Source organism: Temnothorax nylanderi, unplaced genomic scaffold (assembly GCF_030848795.1).
Source record: "Temnothorax nylanderi isolate EJ_2023f unplaced genomic scaffold, tnyl_v1.0 TNYL_tig0077_pilon, whole genome shotgun sequence".
Taxonomy (NCBI): domain Eukaryota; kingdom Metazoa; phylum Arthropoda; class Insecta; order Hymenoptera; family Formicidae; genus Temnothorax; species Temnothorax nylanderi.
The window spans coordinates 158,033-178,542 of NW_027249139.1; the positions used below are offsets into that span (position 1 = coordinate 158,033).

General features: G+C 34.2%; 2 protein-coding genes across 9 annotated transcripts in view; one reads left to right on the forward strand and one right to left on the reverse strand.

Moving 5' to 3' along the window:
* Sulf1 (Extracellular sulfatase Sulf1) overlaps positions 1-17,689 on the forward strand; it is a 74,948-nt gene extending 57,259 nt beyond the window's left edge. For 3 of the 6 annotated variants that reach the window (XM_071709448.1, XM_071709449.1, XM_071709453.1), the window contains 13 exons: positions 7,974-8,124; positions 8,291-8,466; positions 9,325-9,435; positions 10,314-10,606; positions 12,012-12,362; positions 12,601-12,781; positions 12,858-13,119; positions 13,200-13,385; positions 13,492-14,419; positions 14,529-14,930; positions 15,009-15,200; positions 15,259-15,349; positions 15,432-17,689. In XM_071709448.1, the coding sequence (XP_071565549.1) occupies positions 7,974-8,124; positions 8,291-8,466; positions 9,325-9,435; positions 10,314-10,606; positions 12,012-12,362; positions 12,601-12,781; positions 12,858-13,119; positions 13,200-13,385; positions 13,492-14,419; positions 14,529-14,930; positions 15,009-15,200; positions 15,259-15,349; positions 15,432-15,525 (3,418 nt within the window). In that variant the 3' untranslated portion in view covers positions 15,526-17,689. The remainder of the gene's footprint in view (positions 1-7,973; positions 8,125-8,290; positions 8,467-9,324; positions 9,436-10,313; positions 10,607-12,011; positions 12,363-12,600; positions 12,782-12,857; positions 13,120-13,199; positions 13,386-13,491; positions 14,420-14,528; positions 14,931-15,008; positions 15,201-15,258; positions 15,350-15,431) is intronic. The other 3 variants (XM_071709452.1, XM_071709454.1, XM_071709451.1) reach the window with 3 other exon arrangements.
* On the reverse strand, positions 17,561-20,437 carry LOC139774284 (ATP synthase subunit s, mitochondrial-like). Of its 3 annotated transcripts, XM_071709456.1 has the most exons (6): positions 20,306-20,437; positions 19,999-20,096; positions 19,705-19,910; positions 19,192-19,354; positions 18,928-19,068; positions 18,658-18,798 (listed from the first exon to the last, which is right to left on the reverse strand). In XM_071709456.1, exons 1-5 carry the CDS (start codon positions 20,315-20,317, stop codon positions 18,960-18,962), a joined length of 588 nt encoding a protein of 195 aa, XP_071565557.1. In that variant the 5' UTR covers positions 20,318-20,437; the 3' UTR covers positions 18,658-18,798; positions 18,928-18,959. The 3 variants fall into 3 exon arrangements, with proteins under 3 accessions (XP_071565556.1, XP_071565557.1, XP_071565558.1); XM_071709457.1 differs by lacking the exon at positions 18,658-18,798 and having other exon boundaries at positions 18,814-19,068; XM_071709455.1 differs by lacking the exons at positions 19,192-19,354; positions 19,705-19,910; positions 19,999-20,096; positions 20,306-20,437 and adding exons at positions 17,561-18,296; positions 18,469-18,537 and having other exon boundaries at positions 18,628-18,798; positions 18,928-19,066.
* Between the last annotated feature and the right edge of the window lie 73 nt (positions 20,438-20,510).

A 20,510-nucleotide genomic window follows, 5' to 3' on the forward strand; every position in this document is an offset into this window, starting at 1 on the left:
TCTTAAGTGGAATGCTATAAGTAGTATCCTTTTTTTAAGAGAAAAAGTCTCAAGGGTCTGTGTGATCAAAATATTATTCAGTTTTCTAATTTTGGTCTCCAATTTTGCATGAGATCTTGCGCGAGATGTCGATAATTGAGGCAATTATAATTAATTGCAACTGCGAATAAAACGCGTGTTTTTCCGTATGATAAAAATGTAAACTCATGGCTCGCAAGTTCTTTTTACAATCCCGTAAATAGGCAAACGTGTTAAAGTACACACGTTAATTTATAGCCGTGGAGTTTAGTTTGACCCCTACGCAACTTCTTGAGCGTTAACTCATTCGACGCGACGGATCTTCGAAGCGTCGAATAAAGCTAATTTGATTACTTATATGCGTATGATTATTATGCATACGCGTGTGCGTAAATGCGCCGTCTCTCTGCGTGGGTTAATATCGTCGTTTTGTACGTCGACAAAGGAAACGATCTGCATGTTTCGCAACATCGCTCGTCTTTTTATATGATTTTTTGAGGAAAACATATTTTCTCATCATTTGTCATACAACAATATTGAATTAAAGTCACTTAAAAGGGTTTTCTTTAAGTTTCATATTTTATTTTAATATTACGATAAGATATATTACATACCTTGTAGTGTGGTTACGTGATGGCGTACATATTCAACAGTCGTATTTCCCTAATTACATCGACTTTTACACTCTAGATGGAGTTAGACATAAATAATTTCTCGTATACAAAAATACACACAATTGGTTATAATAGAAGATAAATGAAATGTATGTATATATTTTATTTATTTATTTATTTATTTATTTATTTATTTATTTATTTATTTTATATTATTGCAACGACTGTTATTTTTTGGAAGGTGGAGCTTGCATGCTTGTTCCACCAATAAATTAAAACAAACATAAATTGTCATCAGGTAAAGAACGTGACTGAGCTAGTCAAAGAGATATAAGATTAGAGTGCGCAAGCGAGCTGAAAAGGCGATATAGGAATAGAAAGAGAAAGCTGTCTTTTCGCGATAGGAATAGAAAGAAAAAGCTGCAGTATGGGCCCCTTCTGTCTTTGTCTGACAGAAGGGGCCCATACTGCAGCGTTCTTTTTCTATTTCTATATCGCAGCCTCTTACGTGCTAGCATATGACTCGCGCACTCTAGTCTTATATCTCTATGGAGCTAGTGGACTTGGGTTTTTCATTTTCCGATAAAACAGTATAACAGAGAAAAAAACATATGAGAATTTAATGATGTTTGATTTTTTATGATGTTACTTTTTCCGCGGATACGTTTGTAAAGTGCAATTATATTTACTTTTTTTAATTTTTAAACAGAACCGTATATGATTTTTTGACAAAAACAGATTTTGTTCATTATTTATTGTATAAAAATATTGAATTAAAGTCACTTAAAAAGGTTTCATGTAAGTTTCATATTTTATTTTAATATTACGATAAGATATTACATATCTCGTAAAGTACGATGACGTACATATTTAACAGTCGTATTTCCCTAATTACATCGACTTTCACACTTTAGATGGAGTCAGACAAATAATTTCTCGTATACAAAAATACACACATTAGTTATAATAGACAGAAAAATGTACATATATTTCGTAGCGATGCGCGATGTACACACATGATATTTTTTGGAAGATGGGGTTTATATGTAGTCTTACCAATAAATTGAAACAAATATAAATTGTCATCAGATAAAGAACTTGACTGAGTTAGTGAACTTGGGTTCGTCATTTTTGTGCAACTTGCTTCGACACTTTTATGATCTATGAACGAAAGATTTAAATTAAATTTTGTGAATTTGAAAAAATGGTAACAACCTTTATTAATGTAATTATACTGATTGAGATTGCCGAAAATTTGATTTTAATACAAAAATATTTCGCTCAACCCATTAAGTCCTAGAAGGCTTGAAGCAGCTCTTACGCGATTTTTTGTGTTAAATTCTTGTAACTCGGACTAGATTTTCGGAAAAAGCAACTCTTTTCACCTTTAAATACCAATTGTAGTTAAAAAATTTTGATTAGGAAAACTTATTGTAAATCCCGAGTTATAAGGATTTACAACAAAAAAGCACGTAGGGATGTCCTAGGACTTAATGAGTTAATAAAATTATACTCACATATTTATTATAGAGATTGATGATATCCGATTTGTACTAATTTCAAAACATCCAGTATAATATTTATCAAAAAAGAACATGATCGTTCTGGTGACGTCCTGTATATATTTATCTAAAAGCAGCTCTTACTAAAAATGCGCTCTCTTGTTAAACAAAAAAATATAATATGATAATTAAATACTATGTGCAAATACTATGCATGCAATCGATTTGACCATCGTTTTTTTGCGGGATGTTTGCATTTTATCCGTCCCCAATTTGTCCGCGTCATCAAATCATACGCTTCTTCTTTACCAAAAGAAGGAAGTCGCGTGGAGACGAACGAGGATATAAGAGAGCAAGCGATATGACACTCGTCTGGGTGTAAATATAATTTGCTGTGTCTCGCGGGCGAGTTAAGTGGTCATGGGGCGAGACGGCGAACGCAGCATAGGCCGCAATTAAGGAGTCGAGTCGAGACGAAATGAGTGACCCGTACGTGGTTACACTGTGGAGACACGATGGCAGCATTCTCCATTCGAGATTGACGCGGTCGTCTTCTTCTTGATTGTGAATTTTCGATTCGCAGAAAAGTAGTAACACAGTTTATCTAGAATCTTATAGATCCGACATCGATTATAACAATTTATAATGACTTCAAAAAATGTTCACGCATTCCTCGGCGTCAGGTTCGATTAATGGATTTACGATCATTGACGCGATCGTGTCACGCATTTTGTATTAAATCTACGTAGTAAAGTATAAAGAATTTACGGCGATAAACGGACGAGCGGATGCGAAAAGATCGAATAGATACGATAGAATTAATATAAATGGCAGAGTTTTAGTTTAAACTTGGCTCCTGTTCTCGCTTTTTTCAAAAAATATCTGCTTTGTTTTCTCTCTCATTCGTGATGCATTTAGTGCACTAAACCATGTAAATTTTTATTTTTTGATAAAAAATATTTACTATACATATAACACCCGAGACATAATAGATACGCTGGTTATAACTTGTTGTACGGTGTATGGTATGTATGGACGAAAAAAATGAATGATAGAGAAAAAATCCGACAGTTCAATGATGCATGATTCTGTGATGTTATTTTCTCCGCAGATACACTTGTAAAGTGCAATTATACTTCCTTTTTTTTAAACAGAACCGTATATGATTTTTTGACGAAAACAGATTTTCTCATCATTTATCGTGTAAAAATATTGAATTAAAGTCACATTTAAAAGGATTTTATGTAAGTTTCATATTTTATTTTAATATTACGATAATACGATGAGATATATATTACATATCTCGCAAAGTGTGTTTACGTGATGACGTACATGTTGAGCAGTCGTTCCCTAATTACATCGACTTTCACACTCTAGATGGAGTCAGACATAAATAATTTCTCGTGTACAAAAATACACACAATTGGTTATAATAGACAGAAGATATATGAAATGTATATATATCTTCTCAACAATCTATTAAAGATATTTTTTGGAAGTGTGGGGCTTTGATGATTCGCCCCACGAATGAATTAAAACAAACATAAATTATCATCGGATACAAAAACGTGACTGAGCTAGTGAACTTGAGTTCTTTATTTTATAAAACAGTATAACATAGAAAAGAGTCGGAGAATTTAATGTTTGGTTTTTTACGATAACATTTCTTCCGCAGATACATTTGTAACAGATTTTTCATTATTTATCGTATAAAAATATTGAATTGAAGTCAATTAAAAGGGTTTTCTTTCAGTTTTATACTTTATTTTCAAGAGACACGGTAGTGTCTCGCGCCAAGTACATACACGCGCAGCGCGAGACTGCCGTGACTCTTTTACGCGTAATATATTACGCGACTTAAGATATATTACTCATATAACAAGGTTTCCCCCTTTACTTCCACTTTCGCGTATTCTCCTTGTATCCTTGTGCATCATCATATACATGGTACATATATATCGATACTTATTTATAACAGTTATGTGATGGGGTGAAGTCGGACGCACGCGCGCGCGTGCAGGATTGGTGATTTTTTGCCAGGATGAGACCATCATGCGCCATCAATCGTGCATAAAAAAAACGTTTAATTTCGTTTAGCACTAATCGGTGACATCTCAATAAAGACTGCGGGCGTCATTTCTATTTGCTAACAATAAGCATAACAATTGATAAATCTGTGGAATAGATCGTAGCTGCAAATGATTACTTGACATGAATCATCAATTCGGCTTTCTTGCATGAGTACTTACAACGAATGATTGCACATAAATTGGCGATTTTAATTAAATATATTAAAACTTGATGATCTTTTCAGCATTCTATATAGTACGTGATACATACCGTGGAGTAAATAATGTTCGATGATTCTTTTTACTTCTCAATATTTGTAGTCGTGGAACAATCGTATATCCTTTTATATTTATCCATATTTCTTTACGACATTTATTTTCGGTGCGACTTCATGCCTATACAACGAGAAATTGGAAAATCTAATACATTATATTTAAATGACCCACGATTTTGTAAAAAAAATATCTGGGTAATAGCCTCTTTTAGCTTAAATTGTGTTTCCTGCACAGCTACAGCGATTCCTTTCCGTTTCTGCTTGAGCAGTAGCTCAAAATAAAACAAGCTATCGCGCTGATTAATCACGTGATAATGTTGCTCGAATTTTTCTCGATAGTCACAATCGACATCGAATGATTGCTCGACAAGCAAAGCGCGTTTCTCATCGTTTAAAGAATCATGCGCGATTTGTAAACGGCTCTATCTTGCTTACTCACTTTGTGATTTTGCTTTAATTACCGGTAATTCGCGCTTGTAAATACGCTGGATATCACACTGCGTATTCCTCGAAGCTATAACGCTATATATGACGTTATTGTCGCGATACGGGAATAAATCGTTTTGACTTTGCATTTAGTAAGCAGCGGACTTTAAGTATATGTATGTTAGTGGTTATCGCTAAATTGACATTTCGATTTTATAATTACAAGATAATCATTGAGCAACGTTATAGCAGCGTACAGAGAAAAACGTATATTTCTCTTTCTTGACCAGGAAGCTTCGTGGCATCTATGGACAGCCACTTTATTCGGCTATATTTACATGCTAGTTCTGTCAGCCAGACAACACATTCGTCGTATTCAACAATCGTGTTTTCCTGTGTATATGTGTGATTGTGTTACTTTCACACTCCAGATGGAGTTAGACATAAATAATTTCTCGTATACAAAAGTACACACAATTGGTTATAATAGACAGAAGATATATGAAATGTATATATATATTTTTTCAAGGGATATTTATTTTTTGGAAGTGTGGGGCTTTACAAGCTTTGCTTTTACCCCACCAATAAATTAAAACAAACATAAATTGTCATCAGCACGGGGATTTTCTAACTCCTTAACGACATCAGTTTCGGTATCGTTGCGCAGGTACTATATATGGTAAAAGAGCTGCGCAACGATACTGAAACTGTCGTTAAAGAGTTAGAGAATCCCCGTGCAGGTAAAGAACGTGACTAAGCTAGTGAACTTGAGTTCTTTATTTTTTAAGCTTTTTTTATAAGTGTTACAAAGCTGAATAATCAAAAAAAGCTTAAAAAATAAAGAACTCAAGTTCACTAGCTTAGTCACGTTCTTTACCTGCACGGGGATTCTCTAACTCTTTAACGACAGTTTCAGTATCGTTGCGCAGCTCTTTTATAAGTCATTATATGGATGGATATTTTTTCGTTCGGCTATTTAAGTGCTCACGATTTTATCAGCCAGACAGCATTTGTCATATTCAACAATCGTACTTACTTGATTATCAACTTTTACAATCTAGATGGGATTAAATCTAAATAATTTCTAAATAATATAATTACGCACAATTAATTATAATCAACAGGAACAGAAATAAATACATCTAGCACAAAGTGACACCTTAAATTTTTGATTTCTTGTAAAGTTTGTCGCATTAATATACTGAAATAAATATAAATTATAATTGTTAGTAATTATTATTAGCCGTAACACACAGAGCGTAAAGTTAAATCTATATATCATATCTGATTGGTATGAACACTACATATCAAATATTGCAACTTCCGTACTTTAATTTATATAATCTGCTCTATGCCAAATTTGCTACGTATCTTTAATATCTAAGTAAATTACAATTACGATTTTACCATAATCTAAATGCCATTGCATGATGAAGATACAGTTATCTATAGAAATCTTTGCATATATTTTTTTAATGTAATCTTTTAATTTTAGCATTAAATATATTGTTTCAAATTAAATATTTCTATTATAAATAAAGTTCTTTTAAAATTGTTTTATTTTTTATATTACTAGACACACAAACGTGCGCTACGCGCGCGCTATTTAGCTTTAATATTATACTGTTACTATGACACTATTATAATATTAACCCTTTGATACACACAACTGTCAAAATAAACTATGACAACCACTCACGAAGTAAGCGCAGCAAGAGAACCAATCAGCATCACGGAAAAGCGACAACAATAAACTTCGATAGATTCGAGTTTAATATACATACCTTTGTTTAGAAATGATGATGAAATGAGATGAGATGAGAAATGAACTAATTACGTAAACTATAATGGATAAATACATAAAATCTTGTGTTCTCTTTTCAAGAATATATTTAAAAATGTAGTATATATTTTTACTTTTTATTAGTTGTTTATTTTTCTTGAAATTCGAAACATATGCATAATTGGAAACCTGTTTTTGTTATACATAAAAAGTATAAAAACCCGTCAATGAGACAAAGATCCTGCGTGGAGTATGAGCGTTTCTATAATAAAGGATGTGAAGGAAGGTGAAGGGCCAATTATCCATAATTTCGTGTCTCGCGTAATTGGAGGAGGAGAAGGAGGCGGTAAGGGTCTCGAGCTTAGCCGCGTCCACCTATGATTCTCACTCCGCCGTCTCATCGGCGATCTCACGCTCCGGTCACGGGGGATTAATTCAATTTCGGTCTAGCTGTCAAGGATTCCTGAGATAAAACTGTGTTACACGTTCCTAAATCCAGACGGGTTCTCGTTAAAACTTCGCAACTAGCGGATCGCGATTGTGATTACGGATAGCGTCACGTGGCGAGATTTCACGACGTAACAATGAATTAACTGCCGGTCGATTTCTTGCGTAAGAAGGAAAATAGAATTGAAGGGGACCTTATATAGATTTAAAATCGAAGTCGTAAATCATTTTCATATCTTGAAAACTGATGATTGGAAAACTGTTTAGTTACAGATATCTCTTTCTATAACACAAAAACATGTTATAAGGACATTTTGAGATATATGTTCAGAACTTTTATAAAAGAAATTATTTCGGACATTTGGAAGAGAATAATTAAAACAATAATATTTTTTAGCTGTGCATTTCACGTTTTCTAGCACAGTATAATATGCATACAGTATAATGCGATTTAACTAGTAGATGATACTTATCGATATCAAAATCGAATTTTCAACTATTTATATATTTAGATTTATTTCTATTCTAATTAATATAAATTATCCATATTATGTATGTTATATCAATTGTTATTATCTATTTATATTAATTATTATTCTAATATAATTTATCAGTAAATAATAACAATACATTATTTTATCTTACTTTTTATTTAACAAGTTTGTCTATATACTGCTCGTAATAATTTCTCGTTGAAGATAAAAACTTAAACTCTGACTAAATTCTGTCAGAAAATATTTATTCAAACCGTTTTCTCTAATAAAGAAAAGAAGAATTAAATTTTACATGTATTTGTGAGATACGCATAATTAAATAATGTCTGCATTTTTGCATTTCAGCACGCCAGCATATGATTACGCACCGAATCCCGACAAACAATGGATACTCCAAGTTACGCAGAAGATGCAGCCCATTCACAAACAGTTCACAGATCTCTTAATGACAAAGCGACTGCAAACCTTGCAAAGTGTCGATGCTGCTGTAGATAGGGTACGCATTTATGTAGATAGAGTACACTCAACACTTGCGTATAATTATTTCGAAAGTTTGACATCTAAAAGGAAATCTAGCTATAGTCATTTTATCTCCGGAGAATTATCTTTGACGAAAGTCCTAGACTTTAATACAAGTATACGATACATTTATCTTATGACAGATTTATCAAGAATTGAAGGATCTGGGTGAACTGGATAATACGTATATTATTTATACGTCCGATCACGGATATCACTTGGGGCAGTTCGGACTTATAAAAGGCAAGAGTTTCCCGTTCGAGTTCGACGTACGGGTGCCATTCCTCATTAGAGGTCCTGGTATCGAACCTGGATCCATGTAAGTCGCAATTACATATTTAAGTTTAGATATTCATTGTTATGGGAATTTGATTAGAAATTAATAAAATTTCGATTTTTTTTTTAATTTTGGTAAAAAAATGTTCTTTTATTCCGAACCGCAGAGAGTTTATGAGAATTATGCTCGTGGATATGCATGTGGAAACTAAACTGCGAGAAAGCAGATGTCTAAAAGAACGAATAGTATTTTTATAAAATTGAATCAATCTTCCCGAAAATGCTGCATCCTTATAGAAAAAATCTTCAATAGGAAGGAATTGTAAAGTATTAATTAAATTTTTGAATTAATCTTGTGTAGATCATAATTATATTAATTGTAAATCAATAGAAGAAACGTAGAAAGAGAACATATTTTCTCTTTCCAATTATGTTTCTATTTACATTATCAAATGAATTATTGTGAATTATTATCAAATCAGTCAAATCAGTCAAATGATTCATTTACACACTATCCTCAGATAAATATAAGCTGGAATAGACTTAAATCCAACCAAGGAGTAAAATCGTTCCTTGTAATAACGCTATAAAATTTTTAACTTCCTTACTGCCTGTCTAATATCTCCGAAAGTAAGTAAACATCAATAAATGTCGGGAGATCATTAAACGTTCTTTACGTCAAGTAGTTGAGACGCACTAAAAGTACAGCCATATGGCTATAAGAGGTTTATTGGACGTATGAAGTTGCGGCGAGATCATTATAATGCTGTTACCCGCGGAAACTTTTGTACGTTGGCTTTTGTTCGCGGAAACTCGTTTAAGAACAAATAAACGTCGGGAAGTGTAAGGCCCGGTATTGAGTCGTAATATGCAATAATAAAACATCCGCATAACGTTGCAGAGTAGACGACATAGTTTTGAACATCGATCTGGCGCCGACGTTCCTGGATATCGCCGGCGTCGAAACGCCACCACAGATGGATGGTCGTTCCTTCAAGAAACTCTTTCTCAAGTGAGTACGTCGGCGGTTTTTCTTATGAGATCGTGCACTTAAATCTTTAAGCTCGCCGTATCATTGCACTTTAATAGCATCTCCAATGCACGTAAATCAAAAGCACAAAGATATGTAACATACGTTAATATTAATATTAATTAACATATGTTAATAAAGAATGAAAGTGTGTTCATACTTTAAATATTTTCTCTCATCTTTTGGTTGATATTACGCGGAATGTATCATTGCAAAAATCTCACAAAATTCGAGAAATCGTTTACCTATTTACTTATATTGATCAAGTTTGTAAACTTGGCAGCTATCCAGTGAAATGGATTGTATTTTCCTGAAAATGTTCTTAATGAAATTTTATTTTAGCCGAGACTTTTAGCAAAACTTTATTTAGAAAATTCAATTATCTTATTGTTTTTCTCGCCGCTGGTACATAACAGCTTGAATGTTGGTACATTGACCTCCGGAGCTTGATCAATGATCATTTATTACAACGCGTTATGTCACACGCGCGATTCCCACGATGAATTCTCAATGTAATAATTTCCGATTGAGTGTTAGAGCTTAATGTTCCAACTTTAATGCAGGTCACGTAATCGGATTTCAGTCCATACCGAGCTGAAATTCCTGTTTTATAACTTCATTAATTTGTCAGAACTTTCTGACTCTGTTAGACGAAGTTACATTGTTAAAACGCCCTTTTTGCAGCGTGACTTTTTGCAGGCTTTACCTTGTAGCGAGTTAAAATCTCCGTCATGTAGCTCCATTAAATTATTATAACAGTAATAATCCCTCTCTATCGCGAAGTGCAATATTTTTTTTTTCTCAAAGTAAGCCTCCCGCGTCGTATCGATCTCGCTTGCGAGTAAAGCCCGTCGTTACAGTAGCAAGCACGGCCGAAGGTCGAAGTTCAAGTGGCCCGACACATTCCTGATCGAGTCCTCCGGCCGCCGTGAGACTCCGGAATCCATCGCTGAGTTGAAGGCGCGGGAAGCCAGGAGGCAAAATGCCACCCAGGCCAAACGGCCATCGAGCTCGGCGCCGGAAGAGGAAGACGATGATATCGCCGATCCAGAGGACACCGAAACGGAACATCGATTTACGGAGAACGACACCGGAAGCGATCAGGATATCTCGGACGACGAGGATTTCGAGGACTCGATGATCGATGAAACGAGTGAGTCATCCGCTTTAGAGATCCGGATTTATTCGACTATCGATCGCGACGAGATCATCTCACATTTTAATTATCGTCGACAGTTTTTTGGAAATATTTTTTACGCGTAATTACTTTCATAAAACACTTTTGTGTAATACGAAAATTAGATGTGTTCTAATCGAATAAATGACCGAGGCTCTGACGCTAATGTACAGATGGATAATCAAGTGGATAATTAATTGATGGGGCTTTATTACATTTGTCGGATTATTGGAATTTGCGAGCCGATGGTTATGTATAAATTTATTATATTGCAAATCATACCCAATATTAAATTTAGTTAATGGAAGCCGAGCGTAAATTATCGCCAATTAATCACTTTATTCTCTCTTTTCTCTTTTACTGCTAGAAAAATTAAATTAAAAAGTGCCAACTGTACGTTATAAAATGACTGATTTAATCCGCTCACAAATATGCATGTACAGGAAGCGTCGAGACAGGGTCTCGCGACATTGATCTCACGAGAATCCGGATAGATAGATCCGTTGGGGTTCGACGACAAGAGCAGATGCTCCGGGCTCATGCAGCAGCGTTACATTATAAAACCTACCGTTACGCCAGATGCTGTGCGTCGCGTATTACGCGTACACGCGCGGAGGAACGAGTTCTTTCCCTGGTATGCATTAGCATAAATACACGGTCCTCGGGATCGAGACGGGGCGCGCATCCCTCCTCCCTTTATCCTCCTCTCGAGATTATCGGGAGAGCGCTTTGTCGCGAGGGTATTTTCGGCGATAAACGTGTAAGAGCATTATACATATACGATGTATCGATGACGACGACGTTCCTCCAAACGCGCGGAATCTCGCGTGAAGAATTGGAACGGTTTCTTCTTCTTCTTCTTCTTCTTCTTTTTAAAAAGTTTTATGCAAGGAAACACGCAATGTTCGAGTTCTAAGTCCGCTTGATCCCGACGGTTTATTTTTTTCCTTCGCGATAGAATCCGCAGTAACATTATTGACTAATTCCTCCTCGTCGTCGCGGACATCAAGTTTCGAGGACGCTGGATTCCATGCTTCTGCGTCACGTTATATTTAACTTTACGGATGTTTGTTTGCATATATGAAGTCGTCATGTCAATCTCTCTGTGGTTCCGTTTTCCAAGTACCATAAACCACTCCGTTTTCATTAGAGACTAGATTTCATCCTGTGACCACTTCGGCTTTCTCGCTGAAGCGAGTCACAAATATTAATATGAATATTAACAAAGCCGCGTAATATTGAAACGGAAACTTCAAGAAATTCTTTTAAAAAGATTGCGTCGAGATCTCTGAAAGCATATCGAGAAATAATCTAATTAACAAAGTTAATCCGGAATAGATTTCTCATCGCCGCGCTGCATGATCATGCATTCGTGTTCCAGGCATAGATCCGCATCTCGACAATAGGGTGCATCCGATGCACGCGCCCTACGCGACGAAGCACGAGCGTCTCACGGCGGAGTGCTCGCGACCGGAAGCGCAGACCGATTGTCTCCCTGGGCAGAAGTGGAGATGCGAGAAGGACGGGCACCGCTGGCGACGGCACAAGTGCAGGTACGCGGCACCCCCGCTGCCACAGAGGGTGTCCAAGAAGTGTGCTTGTTTCACCCCTAACGGCGTGATCTACACGAGGCTCGAGTCCAACGATTACGACGGGCAGAGATATGGTTTCACGAGGGATCGTCGGCCTGTGGATCCTTACGATGATACTGCGGGATACTTCACCAAACGAGGTGAGTGTCCCCATCGTCATTACTATTCTTTCCTGTATTTTTATATAATCTATTATGTGATCTATTTTGTATTTTATATAATCTAAAAAAAGAAATAGAAATATCAATAGTAAAGCTATTTCCTGATAAATTTGAGGTCGACTTTAGCATCCTAAGTATCCCTAAAATTAATGAGATAATTATTACGAAATAAGGAAAATTTGAATTAAATAAATTAAACGAAAATAATTTGATCTAGGCAAGCGAGAAGTATCGAGTGATATCATATCCAAGGAAAGTAATGAGGAATCTGATAATGACATTAACTTGGATGACAGAGACAGACGTGCGATTGACGAGGAAGACGACGATGACACGATGCAGGAGTTAGATATGCCGGCGCAGGAGGTGAACGGGGAATATAGGAAAGATCTTGAAGGGTACGAAAATTATAATTAAATATCACGAAGTTCGGAGGAACTTCTTATCATGGTCTATGGATGACGTATATTTCAGGAACGGCAGTAAGACAAGAATTGAAGACACTGATGACGATGAAACTGACGAACTAAACAAATACATTGTCGACTACTTGGATTACGGCTATTCGATAAACGACTTTGATCCCACTTTAGACAAGATTGTTAAAGGTCGATTAAATGTGAACGACGTAATAAAAAGGCATAGGAGGGTACGGAGAAGTGTCACGAAGAAGGATACTATAGAACACGTCACAAAGATTATGGAAAGTATAGAGGAAGAACTAGATGACTTAAAGGTAACGTTTAAAACGACGATTTCACACTAATGTCATTTTACATATGTCACCGAATAATAAGAATCATTTTATCATTTTAGCAAACTCAAGTTCGTCATTTGTCGTCCGAAGTAGGAAAGTCACTATCGCCAAAATGTTTGGTTTTACCGGAAGGAGGTGTAAATTGTACTCAAGCTATATATCGAGATCCTAATGAGTGGCGAATATCCAGACGGGAGATCGAACAGCAAATCCGAGAGATGCGAATGCAATTGGAAACGTTGAAAGTAAATTGTATAAATATATATTAATACGTTATATATACAATACAATGTATATAATGTACATATAGCTTTTTAATAAAAATTGGTAATAACGTTGCGGTGTTTGCAGGAGATTCGCCGACATTTAATGATCAAACGGCCACAATTTCTGGATAACGAGGAGAAACTTGCTGACGCAGAGGAAACTCACAGTTTGCACAAAACTCACCATCATCCTCCAAAGGGGCACGCGAGCCGCCATCATAAAAAGCACGATAAAGTTACTACTGCAGATATTATCGTGAACGCGACCACGGAGTCCGTTACGAAGATTAATACAACTCCGGAGGATGAAAAAGGGTCGACGACGGAAGAAAAACCTGATAAATACGGTACAACTCTTATCGAAACTTTTACCACGGAAACTATCAGCGAAACGTCAGCAACAACGGTTCTAACAACAGTTAAGCCAAAGAAATCGCCTCGCCGTCAGAAAACTAAGGAAATACCTACAAACAGAACGGAAATCGAAGAAGATAAGCCGCAGAGACGTCGGAAAACGCATCATCACCGTAGAAACAATACGCTACTTACGAATAGCGTACACGATGATGTTCCGCGCGTGAATACAACATACGTTACCAGCGATGTGACATTGTCTCCGCAAAATCCTACGACTCGCGAGAGGCACAATTACAGTCACAAATTTACGACTGTTCCTGCTACCACAGAAGCAAGCAGTACGAGACAAGAAACCCAGTATTCCGGAGTTTCCAGGAGTAATAACGACTTCAACGAAGATCGTACTACGGAATCGATTGCAGTTACTGAATCCGGAACGACTGTAACAATGACTTCGACACACATGACAGAAGTGCCAAGAACCAATCTGCCTATCGATAAAAGTTTCGATCAACCTAGGAATTCATCTGTCACGACAACTGTGCCGTCAGTGAAGAGATATCCTAAAGTACAAAAGAACAGGACATCGGGTATTCTCGGACCAGCGAGAATCGACGTTACCATTCTTGAATCTCCTGATAGAAAACACAAGCAAGGTTACTTATAAATTTTAATTAGTCTCCGTTTCTATCTTTAAAGAGTATTTTTTTATCATATAACCGTATTTACCGGTTTTAATAACCGTAATAACCGTTTTTACCGTAGGTATAACTACAACAAGCAACAACGGACGTCTGCCGCCGATGCTAAACACGCCGTTAGAAGCGCGACATAAATGTTATTGTGAGCCGGATACAAAGAAAGATGAGAAGGAGATTGCTAGGGAGGAAAGACGAAGATTGAAGGAGGAGCGTTTAAAGAAGAAGGAGAAAAAGCTCAGAAAGAAAGCCAAGCTGGAAAAGGAGTGCCTGACGGAAAAAATGAACTGCTTCGAGCACGATAACGATCACTGGCGTACCGCACCTCTGTGGAATGCCGGGCCATTTTGCTTTTGCATGAATGCTAATAATAACACGTATTCATGCATACGTACAATTAACAAGACGCACGATTTCCTTTACTGCGAATTTACCACAGGATTAGTGACATATTACAATTTAAGACTTGGTGTGTATGAAAGAAATCTTTTTTAAGGAATAAAATCTCGCGAGCGAATAATTGATATTACTTTAATTTTTTTGTCAGATCCATTTGAACAATGGAATAGAGCGTCATCTTTGACATCCTCTGAAAGATCATATCTGCATGATCAATTGGAACACTTGAAGGGATGTAAAGGTACATGGGATTGTACAGTCGGTAATGCTAGAGAGGCTATGCCACAACTGCAGCAACATCAACGATATATTTCGAAAAGAAAATACAGTGATGCATTCGGTACGTTTCGTAAAGAATTTAGTTACATATTAAACACTAATCCTATAAATTGTTTTAGCAGAAGAGATGTTTGTACCTTCAGCGTTACAAATTATACGCGAAAGCGAACTTGGCAGTCCACCTAATAAAAGACGAAAGAAGTTACAGAAGTAAGTATAGAAATATTTCTAAACATTTAAAATAATTTAATTAAATATGAATTTAATATCAATAATATCATTTTTGTTTCAGTTGGAATAGGCGCAATAGAAGCTGGCAAAGTAACTGGCGACATCATCAAGATTCAATAAATCCCCGACGTCATAGTTCTAGACATCAATACTGATCTATCTTTTTTTACGCTTCAACAATTGCGTGACAAATTGCCTTAAGTATATATTGATTTCGCAATGCATTTAGTAATCTAATTTATTTAGTAATGAATAACGAAGAAACCGAGCTTATATTAACTGATATTTAACCCTAGGTATACATATTTTTTGCATACGTAGAAGCCACACTGGGGTTCAGATTCAGATTTTGAAAGAGCACATTTCAATGTACAAAAAAAAATTTGTCGATAATATTGGATTATCATCAAAATTACAAGGTTCCAAAAATGATGAACATTTCTATCTTCTGGCGGTTTTGCAGACAGATATAAAAGTTAGGATTTTTGTTAAAAAATAAAAATTCATGAATTGGAAATAAAATGAATTAAAAAATATACTTACTTGCAAAAAAAGTTGTACGAAATACACACTGGGGTCTGAAAGATTCCTGACTTATTTTACGTGTTAATTATTGCAAAACTGACAAACAATTGATTGCTTCGGCAATTACTAGCTATTGAAGAGAAATTCAAACTTCATCTGGGGTCTCGGAAAACCCAGAGTGTATACCTAGGGTTAAATTAATAACTCGATTTTATTAGATCTTTATCATCCACATTGTGCATGTTTTCAATACATTTTATGGCAACTGTCGGATTTAACTGTAGGAATATTATATGCACTGTGTGGAGCACATTTATAAATATACAAAACATGTAATTTTTATATAATTTATATGAATTTTATATAATTAGGACTATGAATAATTAAAGACGTAGTTAGGTGATTTTGTTCTATTTCATAAATGTTTTTTATGATAATTTATTTGTTTTTTGAAGCAAATATTTAGTGAGAAAAATAATTATACGCGCAAATAATTTCTAATAATGTCTAATGTCTAATAATAGCTTGTGATTTTTAAAATATGCGTTATAACTAATTGCATTTGTTTAAAAATTAATAAATTAAACTGTAAATTTGACAATATACATATTACTTTCCTCACTGTTAACATGTCGATAACAACCAATGTCAATATACATTTTTGCTGAAAATTTCTTACTGCGAGAAGTATTTATCAGCATACTATTACTGAAATCAGCTGTGTAATAGAAGACTGAACGCACAACGAAAAGAATAACTTTATCTTCCCTTGCCAATTGCAATCTTTCTGCATTGTATTATTTGGGTAACAATCAGAAATGTTTATCAAACGCTGCCATTTTTTTAGCTCTCCCGTTACCTTTCTATGACAAAATGTACACATGTTCTTACGTAATGCACTGCCAAAACATTTATAAGCATCGATATTCTTTCTACATCTTGATATTGATTCTAAAGCAAGAAAATGATCTGAGCTTTAGTTGAATTTTTAAAATTGTTTAAAAACTATAAATATTACTGTAATTACAACACTTCTATTCGGGACTTTATAACTCTTTTAATCTAACGATAAATATTATATTTGTTACCATATTGTTTTAACACAGCTGTTTTAGTGTAGCAGAATAATTATTGGTATAATACATATTAAGGAAAAATAGAATGCTGGCATATATTAATATAATATATAGAACTAGTAAGAAATAAAGATAAACATGAAATATTCATACATATTTTAACATATACTGTCTTTATATATTGCTACATAATTGTTTTTTAATTATCTACATTTCTATGACATATTGCATGAATCCCTTTGATACAGTTTATGAATTTAGATTACTTTAGATTAGAATTTAAGAATTTATGTATCAACAGTGTGTGTTAATCTTACAACTAGCATTCTATCTTTCCTGAAGAACTCTGCATTATATACTGAACTGTTATTCATTTATTTTTCTCAGAAAAGAAATGTAACAAAAGGAAACAATGTATTTTTAAGTCTAGAATTTAGAAGAAAAACATTTTATCTCTGCGGTATTACTCTCTTTATATAGAAAATATTAAATTAAAAATATTTAGTTACCACACAAAAACACACACACACACACACACACACACACAAACACACACATATGTATGTATATAGGTAATGAGAAGTAGGTAAATAATTTATGCATTTAATTGAAATTATAGGATATTGAAATTTATGGATAAAACAATTTGACATATATTTTCTTGAATTTTTTATGTATTAAATTCTGTAATAAAAAATGTTACTTTTCAGAAAAATGATTAATTTATATTTAAATTAAATAGTATAGTTCCTGCATTACTATTTTGTTAATTTACACAAGAACAGCATATCGATCATTGAAGAAAATTAAATGAGAGGATCATCTAATTCACTGTAAGTTTCAAAAATATTAGCAGCATCATTACAATCCCTGCTTGATTTATCGCTATCTTGCAAATTGCATTTATCTTCGATGTTAGAATTATAATTAAAGCCTATAGAACCTGGATTCTCTGTCTTATTAGCAATATCTTCACTTTCAAAATTACAATCATCTAAAGTGTTTTCGAATTTACGTAAATCATTGTTTACAGCATTACATGGAGATTTCTCATTTGTTATAGTATCTTGAACTTCACGGATATTATCAAAAGATGAATCTTCTGCATCAGACGGATTTTCTTTCTTCGGCGAATCTAGATATTTTGCCGATTTATTTTCAGTAGGTTTATCAATGTCTAATTCTTGAGCAATATTTGTAGCGTTACAACTATCATTGCTGTTTTCTTGCTCAGGATGTAAGGAAAATGATGTGTTATTTGCCTTTAAATAATTCAAGTGCTGGACGCGAAGGCGACAATCTTTGCCAGATCCTTGAAAATATATCTAGAAATAAAAACAACATAATTATAATTCTTAAATACTTTATTTAGTATTTCAGATGTAGGTACTTTGTACATCTTATTATAATTCTTAAATACTTTATTTAATTTAAAGTATTTAAGAATTATATTAAGTTGTCTTATTTGTCATCGTTAATAAATTTTTAAACATGTACCTGCCGTACAGATTGCTTTGCATTACACAACTTGCACTGCCATTTGCGTGCTTTTTTCACTATATGTACCTATAAAAATGCAAAGGAAACGAATTACTAAAAGTTATAAGTTATAACGAACGTTACTGTTAACGATATTCACTTCAAACTAAAACTTACTTGATACATTTTGCAAGAATAACAACACAAAACATTCATTTCTTGCGGCATTGTTGAAAATCTGTTGTAATTCGAGAATTGTGAAAACTATACAGAGCTCAAATTTAAGTATGACTGCCACTCAGGAAATGATACAATGTAATATGAAATAATAAATGTGGAACGGGATACCTAAAAAAGCAAATATCAATTTCTAATTTATTTATTTCTTTAAATATTATTTTATAAATTGTACATTATATTAATAACGTTATATGTACACGTTAAAAAAATTAATAATTAAAAATTCTGGACATTTACTGTGCATAGGTCCTATCGATGTTCCATATAATTTATTCCAGTTCTATTGTACAATTTGGCAGAGCTTCTACAAGCTCTTTCCTAAGTGAAGCTTTATCCTCCAGATATGGTATACCAGCGAGCTTTAGAGTCTTCAAATTTCTATAAAATACAGAAAGAAGAATTCAATATTTAAATTGTATTTCCTTTTAATTTAACAAACATTGAAAAAATAGTATTCTTTAATACATTTAACAAAATAATATAATAATATAAAACGCTTACTTGAGATTTTTCAAACTGCGCACTCCTTCATCAGTTATACTCTTACAATTTTCGATTTCAAGAGTAGTTAGGGAATCCTTCACTGCCGATAATAATGGCAAGGCAGTGTTATATAAGTAATAACAACGTATGAGTTTTATCTCGTCGATATACCTGCAACCAACTGCATTTTTGTTAGTACCAATATTATCCATTATAAATATATCTAAAGATACAATGATGAATAAGAATTTATTTGTAATATACGATAAGAATTCTTTTTTAACCAAGAACAGTTTGCAATTATTATCACGATTACAATATTAATCATAATATAAGTACATTTAATACTTTGATGGCTCTATCCAATGGAAATTCTAGATTAATATCTAGTTTTAAACTATATCAAGTATTTAGTAACTGTTGTTATCAAAGATTCTCCGTTGCAATATCTCAATTGTCAACAAATAAAAAATGTTATAATTTATTATATTATATATACACACGTGTGTATACGTTTAATATGATACTAACCAAAATATGGAAATCCTACATGAGTTATTCCAGAATCTGTAGCATCTACCGCTTGAATGTAACATCGATTTTCTTCTAATAGCAATTTATTGTAATCTTTCAGATGTTCCGAGAAACCTTTCCACCTAACACTTGCACCGTTCTTCAAGAGCCACTCAGCACAAGCACGGTCTGGTCCGACAGACTGAATTCTATCGTAGTCGACCCTGAAAATAAATTATCAATTATCACTTTAAAAGTTACGTGTCAGCAAGTAATATCGCAGTCAATATAACGATAAGTTTTGTCAAATACCTGTTAAATATTATGGTTAACCAATAGAAGAATTCTCTGTTAGGCACTTTTCGGTAACAACTTGTGGTGGCATTTAATATCCGCAGTCCGTTTGATATCTGTAACACATAATATTCACGATATAACATACATTCGGCGAATAAACCTTTGCATTCTGTACACCGTCAAATTATCTCGTACTCGTACAGAAAACAAAAACACGATTCGAGTTAAGCATTTTTCGACACGTTCAAGAAATGATATAACAAACGGTAGTTAATTATTGTTAATAACAAGACAAAATGTAAATGTAAATAATACATCTTACGTGTGGCATCATTGTCCAATCAGCTGTGCGCGCCCGAAACACAGAATTAAATTACTTACCTTTTTTACGAACTCGGACGTTATTTACAACTGCTCACTGCGCAATCAGCGCAGTAGTGCCAGTGCGCAAGTCCGTTGAAAGGTGGCTTTAGGATCTCTCCTTTGTAGCTGCACTATGTCATACTTTTTGCACTTAAAATGATATT

Excerpts from the sequence above, each read along its gene's own strand:
- LOC139774284 (XM_071709455.1), bottom strand. The coding sequence starts at position 18,678 with ATGCCGCAAGAAATGAATGTTTTGTGTTGTTATTCTTGCAAAATGTAT. Across the intron at positions 18,538-18,627 it reads ATTCTTGCAAAATGTATCAA|GTACATATAGTGAAAAAAGC; the intron begins GTAAGTTTTAGT and ends GCATTTTTATAG. Across the intron at positions 18,297-18,468 it reads CAAAGCAATCTGTACGGCAG|ATATATTTTCAAGGATCTGG; the intron begins GTACATGTTTAA and ends TTTTATTTCTAG.